At 36.5% G+C, this 18,562-nt stretch overlaps 1 protein-coding gene across 1 annotated transcript in view; it reads right to left on the bottom strand.

Annotated features, from left to right (window-relative positions):
• The window catches only part of TTC7B (tetratricopeptide repeat domain 7B), a 137,454-nt gene that overhangs the window by 63,458 nt on the left and 55,434 nt on the right, over positions 1 to 18,562 (bottom strand). Inside the window, exons 11-14 of the mRNA XM_026079525.1 lie at positions 17,197 to 17,314; positions 16,938 to 16,995; positions 12,273 to 12,345; positions 10,703 to 10,863 (exon numbers count right to left, since the gene is read on the bottom strand). Of these exons, the coding sequence (XP_025935310.1) occupies positions 10,703 to 10,863; positions 12,273 to 12,345; positions 16,938 to 16,995; positions 17,197 to 17,314 (410 nt within the window). The remainder of the gene's footprint in view (positions 1 to 10,702; positions 10,864 to 12,272; positions 12,346 to 16,937; positions 16,996 to 17,196; positions 17,315 to 18,562) is intronic.

The raw sequence follows: 18,562 nt of genomic DNA, 5'->3' as shown, positions 1-18,562 counted from the left end.
AATCCACCATGCACTAAGTGAAACCAGCATTTGCTTTGAAAATTCACAGTTTTGCCTCAAAAACTAAAGCCATTTCTAGTAGCCAAGTTCTGTTTAGTCTGCTGATTGCTGCTGCAGAATGGAAGGGCTGAATTTCAAAAATAACAGTCTTAATTCAGCTAGCCTGTTTCACTTGTTAAAGTAAAATACCCAGATGCTACAGTCAAAGCCCTTCCACAGCACCATTCATAATGTCAAGAGATTAAGAGGAGTACATTTCTCCAAAACTGACTTAAGTTATTAAGGGTATTACTATTCTGGAGAATGAAGCCAAAATTCAAGGTAGTGAAAACAGATCTCTTACGTGACAAGTAGCACTGTAACTCTTCACATGGAGACACTTAAGTTCTTTCTGACGAACAGGCATGATTGATCTTGAGTGTCATTTTTAAACCAGGTGCTTTGCTTCTGGGATCAAGCAAGAAATTTCACATCTTGCTGTGCACTGCACTGCACCATATGAGCACACCAGCCTGGATCGGCTGTAGCTGGACATCTGTAGTCCACACACTACTGAATGGAAGAGATCTGTGTTCTTCTGATTTTTTTCTGAAAGCTCCATATCCACATATCCCAAACAAAATTTGGCAGGCTGCTCTCTTTTCAATTAGGATTGGGAGCAAACTTCATCATTATTCTCTTATTATAGAAATTATTTATGTTTTTCAGGGCTTGAAGAACATAAGGAAGAGCCGTGCTGTCACTTAAGGTACGTGCTATGAAAAATATTACTCTGTCAGCACTGATGTCCTCACTGAGAATCCTTTAAGGGCTCTTCTGTGTGCAATAAGGTCAAGCCAAACATACTCTTCACAACAGTGGACAACTTGAAGATGCTAAAGTTTAAACAGATGCAACAAATTCCATTTGTTTACAATGGAGGATTAAAAACGTGTTATGTTTTACATAAATGGGATATCTTTACAGGATTTAAGATAACCTCTTTAAAGTAATGTAACAGTTTGCTTTTCTATTCTCAGCTAAAAGAACATTTTTTCATGATAATCAATCATTAAGAAAATGGTAGGAAGGAAGTATACTGGGAGTCCCATAAATATGCTAATAACCACCATAAAAAAGCCTTCTTGAACATGCAGAAAATGTCAAACAATAGCCTCATCTCCCTGACAACTACATTAATTTCTACAATAGCTTAAATATAAGAATGAACTTTATATAATCATTGTTAGCTAGTCTTTTACTCATTAATGCATACAAGAAAGACAGGAAATATCAGTTTTGTGTGGAGTTATATAATATTTCATTTTGTATTCACACTTAAGTGCCCACTTGACATATCCCACAACTTCAAATCCTGGAATGCTGGGAAAATTCAAGATGAATTGTTCTGTTTTTAAATAGTAGAAAGGCACTACATTTAAAAAAAATTCACTAAGTCTAAACATATTACTTGTGAAATCCCAGACTTATTACTATGATAATGATCCTGTACAAAGAAAAAAAAAAATCACAGAAAGCAAGGCAGAATGTAACACCAAAGAAAGAAAGATACTAAGATCTCTAGAAACAAGCACAAGTTTTTACAAACAAGCTAGGTTTCTTTTCATATGATCTGAATTTAATCAAAAAGAACTATGTAATGTGAAACTTATACATGCATAGTTTATACAGTCACATCTGTAGCAAACTACCATTACTGTAAATTGATTGTATAAATTAAATGGAGTAATTAAAGTGGAAAAGCAGTACACTGCATGTGTAAAATTAACTCAGACAAATACTATTCAATATTAATGATGTGAACAAATATGAATCTATTCACCTTTCCTAAACAACATATTAGCAAGTCACTTTTTGCACTCCACAATTACATATATGGGAAAGACCTTTGGTGATTGCTACAGGAAACATGAAAGAAATGAAACAGCTGGAAGCCAAGCCTCAGCAAATTCAGTTTCTCCTGGTCAGTATATACTATCAGCAAGTGTCCTCCTGAAAGACTTGTAATCACTCATGAGTAAATGGTTTAGAAGAAAAAGGTTAAAATTAAAAGAAAATCCTGGTTTGCCATGTTAACTTCATTCACAGTCCAGAATTTGACAACAGTTCACAGATTGCAAGTTTACAGCTTTTTTTTTTTTTTTTTTTTTTTTTTTTTTTTTTTTAAGAGGGAGGGAGAGAGGGCTGACTCCTCATGAGAATGCCACTTGAATCCATCAGGACTCTAATTAATGTGTAATATACTCTCCTGATGGAAAGATCCTTATAACAGCACAGTAGGAAACTTTCCAAACAATTTGTTCAATGGCTGGTTCGACAGCTCTCAAGACAGATTAAAAGAAAAAATGAAAACAAAACAAAACAAAAACCGCTCAGCATATAGCTATAGGAACAAGCACAGTTTGTTCTAATGGGGAAATGCATCACAGATATAAATGACCAAAAAGAAAGCAAGAATGCTGGCAAACATGGAATTGAATAGAAACTCTCAAAGAACCAATTATGCTCAAAATAATTAACACAGCCCTTTCCAAAAGACAAGCAGCAGCTGATTCTCTGCAGCACTGATAAACAATGCTCAGATATTTTGGGCAGTTCTTGTTTACATATGACGAAAACACTGGACACAGTACAGAGCAGTGCTAGACGGATAAGTGAAAGGCTACGGCGTGTGCCCTGCTGCCAGAAAGTGCTGCCGAGCTCTTACCAAAAAAGAGGTTTAGAGGCGACCTGATTACAGTAGCTACCATCAGACCATGAAGATACTAGTTTGCAGAGTAATTCAGTGAAGAATGATACAAAAACCAATGGCTGGAAGCAAATAATGGATCAATTCAAATCAGAAACAAAAAAACCCATTTTAATAAGGAGTGCAACTCAAACACTGGAACAAGCTACAACACGCTGTAGTGGTGTCTCCATCTTCTAATGTGTTCATATCAAGACTGGATGCCCTCTGGAAGCTATGCTTCAGCTAAACCTATATTATTAGGGAAACTAAAGGAAATTTAGTTACTTCTAGTGTATAGAAGGTCAGGTTCCGTAAAAACTGATCCTCCTGCCCTTAAATGCTATTAATTTGAATATCCAATTTTGACAGATGTCCCTTCAATGCTTATTGTAGAAAGTTTACAGTTTCATATTAGTCAACTCTGATACACCTACATGATCAAAAATGAAAGATGACATAATTGCAAAAATCTAACCTACAGGGAGAATGCAAACATGGAAGTAGAGAGAAAAGAAATACGTGTAGTTTGATAAAGGAACTATTTATACATTAACCAATTTTAGGTGCATCATTTCTATCAAGCTGGTCACATCTCATCACCATGATAAGGTACAGAAAGAAATTCATAAAGGTGTCTACTGCAATTGCAAAGTGAACTCTTGCACACAGAGCAAGTCTATTCCATTTTGAGTTCTCAGGGAAGCTTCATTATCAGTAAAGATGTAAACATAAACAGCACATAACAAAGCATGAAAAAGTTTTAAGTATCTTGAAATCACTTTTTGCATAACTGCACATATAACAAAATTAAACTTATTTCTTGATGATTTCTTTTGAATTTCTGTGACATTGCTGAGTTTCTGGCCAAGTCCTGACGGCAGACAGAAGCCAGTTTCCTCTAGCCCAATTCATCACATCAGCTTCTCATTTTTGTTTAAAGTCAACAATCAGGAATGAATTTCAGCCATCCAAGCAGCATTTGCAAGATAACAAAACACAATTAATGAGTACAGGTTACTGAATACAACAATCAACAATGTCTGTTCACATAATATTATTCAGCTGCTTCTATCAGTCGAGTTCCTTCAGGAAATCTGATTGTCTGAACCACTAGATTATCAAAACTGGCAAAAGGAGGTCAAGTAACCAAGTCTAGTCTTCGTAAAAACTCCAGAAAATCATGTAACTTATTAAAAAAAAAGTCCTCAGCTGTTTCTCAATCAATCACCAAACACACATATGGAAGATGTGAAACTTGATCCAAGTGATTCAGGACTGTAGTACCAATACAGATTATAAGGACAAACTCCTCCAACTTTGGCTGCACAGATCCCCAGTAGGAAGGTCCATGTACATTTAGGGAAACAGATGAAATAAAAAAAGGAAGATCAGACTCCTGTTTGAAGTCTGACTCACAAACAAACGAAAGATACAACAAAACCCAATCTCAAACCCTTTGACAACAGAACCTTATGGAAACTGTGAATTGGTACCCTTCCTGTGCATTGGATGGTCTCCTCCATGCCCCTTGAGATATATATTAGATATATATTATACATTAATATATTATTCCCTATGTAATTCATATGTATTTGCTCACAAAGCAGCAGCATTGCTTTCGGGGGGGGGGGGGCAGTCAGTCCTGTGACTTTTGGTAGTTTATATACACTGTGTTCCATCTTATGAATTTAATGTCCTTAAGTTTAAAAAAAAAAAGTAAGACTGTTAGCTATAATGAATATAGTTTCTGACTAAAGCCAGAACAAATTAGTTATACTTGGAAACTTTTTGTTTGCTTCCTCTGAACACCCTGCGGCAGCCAGCTCATGGCCCAAACTGGGACTCTTTCAATCAAGTTCCAGAGAAATATCTACTGCCTAACCATGCCTAGCAAATATAATAGTCAGGGATAATCCCCTGAGGCCGATGACCAATTTGTGATATAAGTAATATCTGCCTATCAACAACATCTTATTTAATGAATCATTCTGTTAACAAAAAATAAAATAATAAAAACAAAAGGCCCAGCATGGGCGGGGGGGGACGGGGGAAGGGGAATCACAAGCAACTGATATTGTCTTCAATGAGTAAGAACTAGAAACTTCCAAACTTGCAGAAAAATCAGTCTTGAGAACACACTGATCTGCTCCCAAGATCAAAATGGGATAGATTTGAGAAAGTTTATTGATACAAACCAAGGTTGCATCCTTTTTCAAAGTCAAGACTTTGGCAAGCCTGGCGGATTACTGCTTCTTGTCCAACCATATATTACTGTCCTTTCCTCAAATGATTCCCAGTACTCTTTTTATCAAAAGAAAATAAAAAATGCGAGCTATCCATCACCACGCACAACAGTGCAACATGGCTGACTTTTGGAAAACAGCATAGTGTAGTCTATTCCCTTTAATTGATAAATGCCCATGTCCCACAAAACATCAATGTATGGTACGTTCCATCATACACAGCATGTACCAAAGAGCTTTTCTGTTATGCCCACCTTGACAACTATCAGAAGGCAGCAAGTTTTTTAATGAGTGATCTGAGAGGGAGGTTAAAAGGCTCAGTGATTCTGGCAAAGCTACTGCAGCTCAGAACGAGTCCTTGGGGGTCAGGAAGGAAAGGATTTAATAGTTTTCAGTGGAATGATACATTTGCCTGATGCTTCTATGAAATATTCTTGGAAGAAAAAGATTTCCATCACACTTCAGCAAATGTAAATGTTTAAACTGTGAACTTAGTCTTCAGTTGTCTTCAGACCTGTTACCATATGTCTTTCCTTTTTGAGTGTACTTCTTAACATTAAAATAACATGCTTGCATTCCTCAAATAACCCATCTGCTGTTCCCTACTTCTGCTACTTTAAAAGCCTGTCAGCTGTTATCCTTTGCAGTTCTCAATTTACAGCAAAAAATCAGCAATTAATATTTATTATTTTAATTACACTGACTTCAGGCAATATACTTTAAGAGCGCCAACCTGTGAAATAATGGGATGGCAGAGGGACCCAAACAGCTAAGACTGAGAAAATAATATCAAAAATATTTCATTAAGAAACCTAACTCTCTCCCCCTTAACTGAGACTAAACCTGAAGTAGAACAGATAAAAGTGTTATTTCAAGATTCCATATCATTCAAAAGTTTGGGACCACAAAGAAATAGTTACCTCAAAACAACTAAATAAAAAGATTGGAAAGAGTCATGGAAGAAGGAGTTTGTAAGTAAAGACTTCTCAGTTAATCCCACATCTAACTATGCTATCTATATTGCACAAGTACAAGCCCAATATGAACCAATTCCTGCTTGTTTCTCAATCTTTCTCCCATCCCCCACAATATTCAATTTAAAAATTACACTGATCAAAAGACTGTTTTTGTTCAAAACAAGACACTGCAAAGCTTCATGATGAAAGCTTTCAGAAGTCTGTAAGAGGGCAGAAAACTCTTTAAAACTGCAGGATTGGAGTTACTTGCAAAACACACTTCTCCCAATTTAAGAAATATTACCAACATTTAGTTAATTAATCCCCACTTGTGTACTTAGTATGTTCATTACCAACATGGAGCGCCTAATATTGGCTTTTCTCTTCCAACTAGCAACAGTATAGAAGCAAGTTTAATTCAGTATTTTAGCAACAGAATGAGAACATAGTCAACTTTAGACTGGAATTATGCATATCTGGGCACTGCCTTGAAATAAGTGATAAGTACAGCAGTTATCTTGGATCTTGATAATAATATGAACTCTGAAAATTCTTTCACCATCACTGAAGTTTCACTACAAAGATGTAGTTACCACAAGTACAGCTTTATAGTAGATGCTGATGGAAATAAACTGAGCAAGGAAAAGTAGCCTCAAAAATTAATGCAATACAACAACAAATACCTTGCATCATCTTGAATGCACCTTCAAACTGTAATGCACACTCCTGAGACTCTTTACACAATTACAGCATGCAATCATTAGATTAAAATAAATAAAATTCAGGAGAACCCAAGCAGCAAAGACCTCAAACTCACATCTACTTCCTCATGGCTGAGTATGCTAATAATTTAGGATATATTGTGGCTCCTTCCCACCTATTCTCCTTTAGGTGGCATCAACCATGCATTCAGGGCAGCATGACCCTGCTTCTGTTTCAACAGGAGAGATAGACAATCACCTCACCCTGTCTACCACATAGTTTGATGGTTAGGACTCTTGAGTTGCATGATCTGTGGGTTCAAATCCTCTCAAGCTGAAGAGGAACCAAACTTCACATTTCTACTTCAGGAGCAAGTGGTCTAATGAAAAGTGGGGAAAAAACAGTGCAATTTTAGATTAATTCAAATGCAGCATAATCTGCCTGAGATTAACCTTTCTGATTTTTTGATACAGGCACCTTATTCCCACCTCTCCTACCAAACGAGGGTATTCTTAATCTTGCTCAGTAATCTTGTGTCTAGACATCTTCCTGTCCTTGAATAAAGTACTCACAAATTTCAGGAGGCTTTAGAAGTTAGATTGTACTTACAAGTAAATTGATTGTATTGCTCTGAGAAACACAGTTAGCTTGTCTATAGGCAGAGAGTGGTTCCAACCTAGGATTTTAAGTTTATAAAATGTTTGAACTGATAGTACCCTAGATATTCAGCAAATATCTTGCATTTTTATTATTTCTGGCAAACATTAGTACATACCCATTTCACTTTTACAGATTTATTAGATTTTCCCCAACAGTTTTTCCCCTTATTCCATTTGGCCTCAGAGCAGATTGCATGTTTATGTTGCCAGCATAATGAACAAAGGAAGAACAATCAGCTCATTATTCAAAGAGAAAGCTATAGCTTGCTGCTAACTGTATAGTATGATGTTCACTTGTTTATTCACTCCTTTGATTACAGTGGGACAGAAGTCCTTGTTTCTGGGGAATTTCTTTCTGCTTACTGGCCTAGAGGTGCATATGGCAAAATCATTACCCGATTGGCTATATTTATTCAGCCACTTTCTAGCTTTATGGTGAAAAAGTTAATAATTGGAGAGATGAAGGTATACCTGCAGAACACTTCAATATTCAACATGAAACAATTCTAGGAATGCATCAGATTTTAAAAGACTAAAAAGTGGCAGGTAACACATTTACTAAATGACTACAATGGAAGAGTGCTGGAAAGTATCCATTTCTCAGTATGTCTCATAGTGTATTCTACAGCTTCCTTGCAACCCCTGGCATTTTATAAAGATGTAGTATTACAAGCTTCAGAAAATTTAGATTGTCTTGACCAGGAAAAGCAAAACAAAAAGAACATGCAGCTGTGAAAAGGGCAGGACAGCACTCAGTACAGTAAGGCAATTACAGCATATGGAGGTTTGCAGATAAGAACAACAATAAAAGAAATAAGAAATGGCATAAATTACAAGCCCTATGTTTTATTTCAATATTTTCCAAGGAAAGAGATTTAACACACTATAAAGCTACCAAAGTATTGTTTTGCATAAAACTGAAGTAACAGATTCTGACAGAAATACAGAGAATACCAAGAAAAGTCATGTACTATTTAGCTTACTGTGCATGCAGATATAACTGAAAGATAAAAGATAAAAACAAGATGACATTTGAAGCGTTTAGGAAAGTCAATAAAATACCATGGGCAAACAATCAAGTATTTCAGTATGCCTAAAAATTAGCAAGCTTTAACAGAACGCAAAAGGATCTCTTCCCAGTCTGCTGGGAAGTGGCAATGAGATTGTACTGCTATAGAAGTTACAGAACAAGAAAACAGAATAAACAATACACTAAGCACTTGTGTATTGCATTTTATATATATGCACATGCACACTGTCAGCCATTTCAAGAGCATCAGATACAGTGCACAAGAACTGATTAAAAACTTGAGAATTTGCTGGTAAATCTTTGCAAATATAATCCAGTTACAAGAAGGAATTAGTCCAAATTTACTTTACTGACCAGGTATGTCTGTCTGTCAGTGCCAATGGCAGAGAGCACACAAGGAATCTCCATCATCTCCTTGTCCCCTGTGGGAACCAGAAGAAACCTGACAGCACTGAAGACAGAATTATCCACTCTACAAGACTGTCTAGAGATACACAGCTGTCTTTCACCTTAGATTCTTCAGAAACTGTTGTCTCCTCTGATGGTGATTCCTACTGCCAAGATATTCCTCAGGTTCCTTGATCTGTACCAGTAGGTTCTATCTACCATAGTAGTTTATATCACCACGATGTTTGTATTACTCAACAGGACCAACAATTTAGAACCACCACTATGATCTGTATTAACACACATCCTTACACTAAGAGAAGAATCAGAACACTTTAAAACGAGTCAGACAACATGCTTAACCATAAGATGCAGTTACAAACAAGTATGGAAAGACCATGAGCCATATTTGAAAAATACACAAATACATTCTGAAGTCACAAGAGTCATTTTAAATATTTTACTGAATGATCCTTTGTTCTCTTATTAAAATAGAGAGAACTGCAGTTTCAAAAACACTTCTTCTAGACTATTAGTTATTCCGAGATACATAGCAGCCTGTTCTTTGTCACCTATATTGCCACTAAGTGGCAGAAGATGAACCAAGAACAGAGAAGAAAACAGACCATGACGTTTTGATCACATTTGTTTTCAACAATGATAGGGTATAAAATTAGTTAACTGATACTTTGCTTGCCTCTCAAACCACAACAGAGATCCTTCGGAGACCTGGAGGAAGCACAGTCAGGTTTGGGAGAGGAATGGCTAGATAGTTCTGAAATCATGAAGCACGAGTGGAAGCATGTGACAAGAACACAGACGAGTGTGTACATGTGAGGACAAGCTAGGAGATGTCAAAGAGCAAAAGGCCACCAGAGGCAGTTACACTGCATTGGGTGCGAGTCACAGAAGAAATTCTGAGGAGAGGAGAGAGGAGTAAAGGTCCTGGTCAAAGTTATGAGGAAAAAGGCAACTACACTTTATACGGACACTGGAAAGGAGGCATGAAAGGTCAAGGAGCAGTAAGAAACACTATAATCCCTATTTTTAAACTAGTAATTCTTAAAGAAATTGTATTTTTCTGATATGTTGATATAATAAAAATACATGATAAAGGCCAGTCATTTCAAAATTAAGTTTGAAATACTTCAAAAAAATTGTCAGAATAAACATTCAGGATGTCTGCAATACTATGAATTATGACCTCAGTGACTGTCAGTAAAACTTGCTTATCAGAATGGAACATTGCTGCTCTCCTAGAAGTTAATGGAAGCTGTCTCTGCATGGGAGATATGTCAGCCTGAAGTGTTTGATTAGAGTTTCCTAAGAACATAAAGCAAACTTACAAAAAGTTTATAGGCTCAGAGACATACAAAATCCAAATATTTTTTCAGATACAGTTAACATGAAGAATAAACACAAAGAAGGATTTTTCTTAAACAACAAAAGAACATCAGTCAAATATGTGCTTCTTCCCCTTTCACTTGTTTACTTATCCATCAGCTGATTTCAGATGACTGGTTATTATACAGGCAAAATAGGAGATTTTCTGTTATGATGTATTTTACATAATAGATTCCATACAATAAGCACTAAGTTATCTTAGGATAGGATGGAATGGGATTGATTTTTTTCCTAGCTAGAAGTAAAGTACTGTTTATCCTTTCTAGAATATTGCATAAAAACAGAAGACAGAAAAATACTCTAAAGCATGTAACAGGAAGAAATTATCTAAACAAATATTATGTAGAAAAACACAAAATAAGCTCAGCTATCCAGTCCTATCATCCTCCCTTCCAAAACCAACACCTTAATCATTATTTAACAAGTTGTTAATAAAAAACAAAGGTGCGTTAAAAGGGCAGGGTAACACTGTTGGGGGGGGAAAAAAAAGTTAGACAAATCTTGAAATCATCTCTGAAAATTAATGAGATGAGAGCCTCAAAAAATAAATATGAGAGGAAGTGTAGAAGGGGAACATGACATTCACTCACATAAAGTTTTCTGGATATTCACTCAAGGCCATATCAATGATATTCAAAGCATCATGATAGTGTTTCTGTGCTGATAGCAAGAGTGCAAGGAGATGAAGAGAGTTGGCATCATCTCCTTGTAGTTGCAGAGCCTGACGAACATAACCCAAAGCTTCTGGTATCTGATTAAAAGAAAAAAAGGCAGAAAAAGAAAGCATTGCTATTAGAAATACTGCCTCCTGTCACTTGACTACATATACATAAAATGTTCAGAGTAAATTATTCACCTAGATACCAAGCAGAAATCTAAAGACTCCTGTAAAACACTATTCAGATCTCTGAAATGAACCTGATGCACTATGGTGAAGAGTAAAATATAAATATAAATATATATATATATATATATATATATATATATTAACCCCGGCAAATGAGATAAAAGTTTTAGTGAAACAGTTCAGTTCGACCCTTTAAAAGTATCCACTAAGAGATAAATATTATTCTTTTTCAAATATTGGCTGTATTTCTAGATGATTTTGAAAATATTTTAATTGTAATGCATTAGCTAAACATACAGCTAAATTGCCAGAGTAAATTTTCTTCCTATGGCATTTCATGATCACCTGAGCTACATGTGCTTTTCCTCAAAATAATAAGTACACTAAGTGTTACAAACATGAGATTTAATTAAGCAACACTAAAAATATGGAGTTCTGAAACACAAAGTCATAGCCTGCTACTGAAAAATATTTTGTGATATTAAAGCGGCAATCCCTTTTACTCTAATGTCGCATAGTCCAATGTCTCTGCTATTCATTAGCAATGAAAAGTAGTCACCTAGAGTATGTAAACTACCATGCTTAAAACTACTTCCTAAAATAAACTTGACACAGGAAAAGGCTTACCATGACATACACAAAGCAGTTCCACATTATCCAAATTCATATAATATATGGTAGAATTCTACCTCCTTTAAATAGAACAGCTGTACAAGTTGGATCAAGCTCTGATCTCTCTTATAGATTTAAAAGATTTTCCACTTGTCTTAAACGCATTTTTGTAATTTTGTTCACAATAACCAAACTTTCTACAAGTACTTGGAAAAGGCACACATCTTAGCAGACACAGAAGATGTAAGCACTGTTTATATTATTAAAATCTAGATTCAAGAGTACCACTCTCCAGATACAACCAGTCTGAGGGGAGATTACCCATAATATTAAGGTAAAAACAGAAAAAAACTGAACTTTTGGTTGCTTTCCATCTAGCAATATAAAAGCTGAAAAAATAGAATTGAATGTCATACGTCTTATTTCAGATCCTACGGCTGGGAATACGTGGCAGAACTCTGGAGAAGTGTACAGGACCGAAGGCGTCCAGAGAGAATATTTCTGGATATGGATGACAGCTTCTTTGTAGGGAAAGTGTGAGAAAAACACAGACCAGCTATTGCATTTTTGCATATATATGTGTATATGCATGTGGAAAACCAGGACTTTACTGAAGAAATTTTCATCTGTATCCATTGACAGATAGAGGTTCTAGTCTTCATATGACAATGGGAGGCTGCATTTTTAAAAACAGAACTAACCTGTCTGGATATGGCAAGCTGCAGGGCCAAGTAAAATGCTGCCAGATGATCTGTTGGAGACAAACTGTGAGCCCTTAAAAATAAGGAAACAAAACAAAAGTGATTTTTTTCTCCCTATTAATACAGGTTATAGATGAACACACACACACACACACACACATATATATATTCATGTATGCATATTCAGATCTCCTCTCTAAAGTATGTTCATGTTTTGACACAGGGAATTGTGGGACACCTCACACTGCTCTCGCTGCCTGGCTGGTATTCATTACAGTGACTTGTCTTACACTTCTCAGTCATCCTTCATTTATCAGAAACAGGTTGGGCATTTTCAAGCATTCATTTTTGGTAGAACTGAATTATGCAATTCCAGCATAAATCTTAAAAATGAGCAATACAAAACAATTCTTTCAATTAAAATATACTCCTGTGCAAACACTACACGAAGCTATGGAAGGACATTTATAATAAAAATTATTCTGCAGAGGCTTCTTACCTTACACAAAAAGAAAAAAAAAAAGTGCTTTCAAAGACGAGAGCGAGGACACCTGCATGAGCAGCGCCCAAGCAGTCTCACCAACACAGCCCAGAAGGGCTCGGAAGCACACAACTCAGAGGCAGAGTAGCAGCAAAGTAGGTCTTGTTTTCAGACATTTGTTAGACTCTCAAATTTTAAGCACATTTTCAGCCCAGCATGCTAAGCCTCCTAGAAACCCTGCTACTTTTACTCCTAACAGTCAGGACTAGACTAGAGTGCCTTGCTAACGTAGCAAGGCAAAAGCAACCTAGGCTAGATCTTTTCTTTTTTATCATAGCATTATAGCAAAAGGCAGTGTAAGATTGGGTTCACCATGAACCTGTGCTTGAAGGAAATATGAGATTTAACATTGGCGACCTTTTTGCAAATACTACTTCTGTGCACAAAAATATTGAGCTGCCCAATAACAGCAGTATTCATCTCTGAAATACTCGTACCTACCGCTGTTGCAAGTAATCCCAATTAGTAAAATGAAGAAATAACATTTTTCTACTTTTTTGAAAAAATTTTTTTTAATGTTTTGGTCAAGTGCACACATTCTATTTTGTTCATTTTGACACTTCTACAGAAAGAGTGCTTATAATACACACTACAACTTTTCCTTCTAATACCCTGCAAGATAAGGGTTTTTCTTCTGGGTGTTGAGCATAAAGACAGAGAAAAATAATAATAAAATGGGGGACAATTTCCCCCAAATGAAGCACAGTAAACACTGGGCAAAAACTACCTTTTGTTTATTGGCTGTGTTCTTTTAACGGAGGCTCAGATAGAAATAGGGTACATAATAACGATGTCCAGAACACCTAAGCAGTGCTCTTGCTCAGGAGGGAACAAGAGCTACCTTCTCATCGATCACAGAGTGAACCTCCCACCTCCAACTGCTGCAATTCCGTCTCCCCCCATTCAAAGACGGACAGCTCCACTAGTTAGCAGCCATGCTTGACACATACCAAAGTTGAAGTAATTAGGGGATGGTTTCATATTTTCCTAAAATATTTCTCAGTTGAAGACTACAGTGAAATACAAGACCCTAACAGTGTTCAGAAACAGTCTTCTGTTTTAAAATTTTAATTCAAAAACTAAGCAAGACTAAGTGACTCTGAGAACAAAAGAAGATTTTAACTTAGGAGTACTGGTTCAGTCATCCAGCTTCAGAATAAAGCTGTTACTATCTATCAACTATTCAGTGACTTCCATGAAATAATCCAGTTCGCACCACAGGAAAAGCACTAAAAGTCCCCCCACAAAAAAAGAAAAAAAAAAAAGGTTAGGTAAAACAAACACTCCCTCAGCACTGTGCGAAAGAACCAGTGGCAACAGCGGCTTCTCAAACAGCCAGTAACACAAACTGGTGGCCTTGAAATTTGGCATAAGCAAAGGTCTTTGCAGTTGCAGTAATTTTTCTGGAATTGGTCCTGTAGGTAAGAGCAAAAAAGAAAAAACAGCACCAAAACAAAAAACAAACTTAACAGACTAGTATAGCTTCTTCTTTTACAAACTGTTTAGCAGATAAATGGAGAATTTCAAATTTCACCTCCTGAGTAATATTTATTTTTAAAAAGCGGGAGAGAAAGTGGGCATGAACTCTGGTAAGCTGGGCATAAAGTATTCTTGCTCTGGTAAGAACTTTTCTGTAATGCTGCATACCTAAATCATCAACACAACCAAACCAACAACATTATTAACCACACGGAAAATATATTTCCAGTAGGGCTGATGTGGCAGGTGCAAGTCCCTGCTAATGAACACAAGTATGGAAACATGTTAATACCCAAAACAACCACCTTTCAAAACAATCACCTTCCTGAACATCCGTTCTCCCTTTAAGGAGGTAATGATGGGATTTTTTCAGGTGCAGAAGCTCAATTCTTTTCAAGGGCCAAACCATTCTAGTCCAGATTTTCATATTGGCAATATCAGCGGCAGCAATATCAACTAATCAGTAGGGTTTTCAAAACGTATGCCCTGTACCTCAGTAAAACCTCCAAAAATACTTTTAACTTAAAACCTTTGTACAAGTTAATTCGGGGAAATGCCCATAGACAGGACAAATATATAATTTAAACACGAATAAAGTGGAAGGTGCACTTAAATACGGAACAGTTTGTAGTAGGTGGTATCAATTGAAGAAAAAAAAAAAAAAAAAGAATCACAAAGACGCAGAGAAAGCAGATGTAATTAATCCCCATGTGCCCAAGACGTTCTGTGAATAAATTTATATTGTGCTAGTTAGCACAAATATTTCAAAGCTCCATATCACTACAAAATTAAAGCTCCATTCATACTAATTAGCTAAAGGACATCTATAATGGTTCACCGAAGAGATGCTAGATATGTTTTTAGATTTCAGCTGGCACTATTCACTGCTAGGAAGTCTTGGAAATTCAACAGCTAAGAAAGCATCAAGAGGCTTGTTTTGTTGTAGAGAACGAAACTGCAGAGTTCCTGGGTGTAAGAAGACGTAAAATACAACCAAGCAATATTTGAATAGAGTGGGGAAAATACTTTCAGAAGCAGTGACAAGCTGAGTATCATTTGAAAAATAGTTCTAGTAACCTACCCTGTATTGCTTTTTTTTTTTTTTTAGCCCAAACACCACTTATCCTTTTTAAAATTAACATGATAAACAGTGTTACCTATAAAAGCATCCCCACATTTACAGGTTTAAAACTATGCATAAAACAGCCAAAATGTCGCACTTCTCAAGCTCAGAAAATGGAAGTTTTCCAGGCAGCCCACCAGCAGGGAATGACTCTCAGAGCTTTGGGATCACTACAGGACGTGGGAGGGTAAGGAAGAGGAAGGAAGGGTGAGGAGCTGAACAGGAATGGATTAGCTTCAGGCTGGAGTTCATTAAGTCCCTTGCTGTTTAAGAGAATCAGCAGAAGGAAGCAAATAAATATTAGGACCTGAAGAGTGAAGCAAAAAGGTATACCAGCTACCAGCAGGTGAATGGACAGCAACGGTGAGCAAAGGTTAGCACAGTATTTTTGAAAGTTAGGATGAAGGTCATGATAACAGGGACAGGTGAGGAACTGAAGTGCAGACCAGGAAAGTTCAGTTTCAACATGGAGCAAGAACGCTGAAGTAAATAAAAAACCTACTAAAACCATTAAGGAACTATAAGAGCAAAGATGTACTAAAGCACAAACAGGAATAGTTACACAAACAGGGCAGAGAAAGGAATGGCCAATACGTACCAGCTTCACTCTAATGTTGCCTGGTAAACACTCCTTCAACCTTATCCCCTCAGCTATACAACCACCACCCCCAAAAGTCCTGGATTTTACACTCATATAAAAATCTGGTCACATTAATTCATAAATTGGCAAAGAGACTCCTTGAAGCATTTAGACCTATCACTGCAATAGGATTTTGCAAGAGTATGTGAACACAAAGGGAGGCACATTTAGATGTTCCAGCACTTCTGCTGGCTATGCCGTCAAGATTTGTTTCTTTTGTAATTATACCCAGTTGGGGTTGAGTGGTCCACATTCACCTGTGTATAGTCATCACCATTTGCGGAGGCAAACCTCTGAGAAAGAACTACTGTCATCCCCAACAGCGCTACTTCCGAGTAAGGCATTTTGAAGAAGGGGTATTCGCAATGCTGCTGCCTGTGCTGTTACATCTTCAGATAGAAATGATCTTCTTCTCCCAACTTGCTACCTTATTACCTGCACTTCGCCTCTCATCCATAACAGCACTGCCTCAACCATCACTCTGCCTCTGCAAACATAATTGCAAAAACCTGGTATACAATCTGATTAGCAACTAACTCTGCTAGAAACACTATCACATTCAGACATGACTTAAGACCTTACATCATACCATTTTTCCCCTTCAGATTAGAACAGAATACTCCTTTAAGCACATATTTTATCCTAGAGAGCAACACAAATGTCTTTAAAATGAAATAAAAGGAAAACCTCAGGAATCAGTTTAGATATTTCTGACAGAAAATGATGAAGTGAATGTTAAAGGAATACATTCTGTACTCAGGAAGGCAGACTCCCAGAGGTAAAATCCTCATTACAATCTTTACAAGTCCCTCTTTCTAACACATAATCAAGCTTTTTCACTACATACAGTAGAATGAAATGAAAAGACTAACACCCACTCACCTCTGAAATGCAAGAAGAGCCCTTCTCTGCAAGACCTCTTGCATCCCTCGCAAAGATGCTAAAAAGGATACGTTTAATCAGTGATATGCAAGATCAAGAGATTTCATTCCTCATGTTTATTGAAGAAGTGTTAATACATTGACTGGGAGAAAAAGGTTGCACAAAGCAGCTTTAATTTTGGAATCTAGCATTTTGCTAGGTATCTGCTTTTAGGCAAGATGGGAATTTCTGAACATGAGTGTGTTTATTCTTATCTTACCATCAGTAGCCTGCAGGCTGTAAGTCAATCCCAGTGCTAAGTAGCCTTTTGCTTTGAACTCTGATGTTTTGTCCCCAAGATCAACAACAGTTTTGGCAAATCTTTCTGCTTCTTCCAACTGAAAATATTATAAAACATCAATGTGAGTCTATAACTAGCTAAAGTTCATATTATAGCGAGCAGAACACATAGCATGAGTATTATGCACACTGAGTGTTGAAATCTCAGTCATCACCACCTTTAAGCACTCCATTTCCTTTTGTAGCAGACCTAGTTTTCCTTCTAGATTCACAGTACAGAACACAGATTTAACCTGACACAGATTTAAATATGATTTTATCTTATGGTTAAGAAACACCGTCACTTAACACACAAGTCATTCTGAACTTCTTGAGTTTTTGCCCTTTTTTTTAATATAAAATCCATTTCTGGTCCGTATATGTTAACTGCCCTTTTTTGCATTTCAGAGTTAAAAGAGTTCTTGTTCCATACACTATTTCTTTTGGAAAACCAGTTACAAGAACTATGGCTCCAACCCTGCAAAAAAGCCTAGCCATGCAGATCCCTGCATCACATACAGTATTGCTGAAAGTATGGGGGCTCATAAATACAAAAACATATAAAAGACTAGGGTTTAACAGTCTGCACACCCACACTAGCACGCTATTTAACAATCCAGAAATAAAGAATAACAGGAATTTGAATCCATTCTAGTAAATGTAAATGGTAAGTACAGCAAGCGGCTCCATGCAGGGTCAATCCAAAGGGAACAATTTACAGAACTAGGATCTATGTTAATTATTAAGACTGTACTTTTGTTGGCCTCAGCAAGTCATGTTCATACCACTGCATTATTTTCTCAATTTCTGCTTGCAATCTTTCCTTCCTCTCCTCCTCCTTTTTGTAAGTAGGTAAGCAACATGTCTTTCTGATCATTCCTCTGAAAATTGCACATTTATCTTGGAAACCATATGATGAGCTTCAATCATCTTAGTGTTTTTGTACAGATAACCAATTTCAAGGCCATCTAAAATACAATTCAACACTTTAAAAAAGTCCCTATTTAGAATTCATAAACACCATTATCTACAAACATGAGTTAAATGGATGAATTTCTTGAAAAGATTTGAGAATTAATAATAAAAACTATTTTTGTCCCATTAACTTCCAAAAAAAGTTATTCTCCTCTCGCACAGAAGAAAGAGAAGCCTGATTCACATTTTTAATCTCCATATGCCAATAATGTATGTTTCAATCTCTAATAATTTTTTAGCTTTATAACCAAGCTAAATTTCTGTTTCACAACGGTTGGAATCTTATATTTTATATGAAATGTATTAAAATGGGAGGTCATTTTTCAAAACTG

This window comes from Apteryx rowi, unplaced genomic scaffold (assembly GCF_003343035.1).
Source record: "Apteryx rowi isolate R43461 unplaced genomic scaffold, aptRow1 scaffold_5, whole genome shotgun sequence".
Lineage (NCBI taxonomy): Eukaryota > Metazoa > Chordata > Aves > Apterygiformes > Apterygidae > Apteryx > Apteryx rowi.
This window is presented reverse-complemented; position numbering and strand designations above follow the sequence as displayed.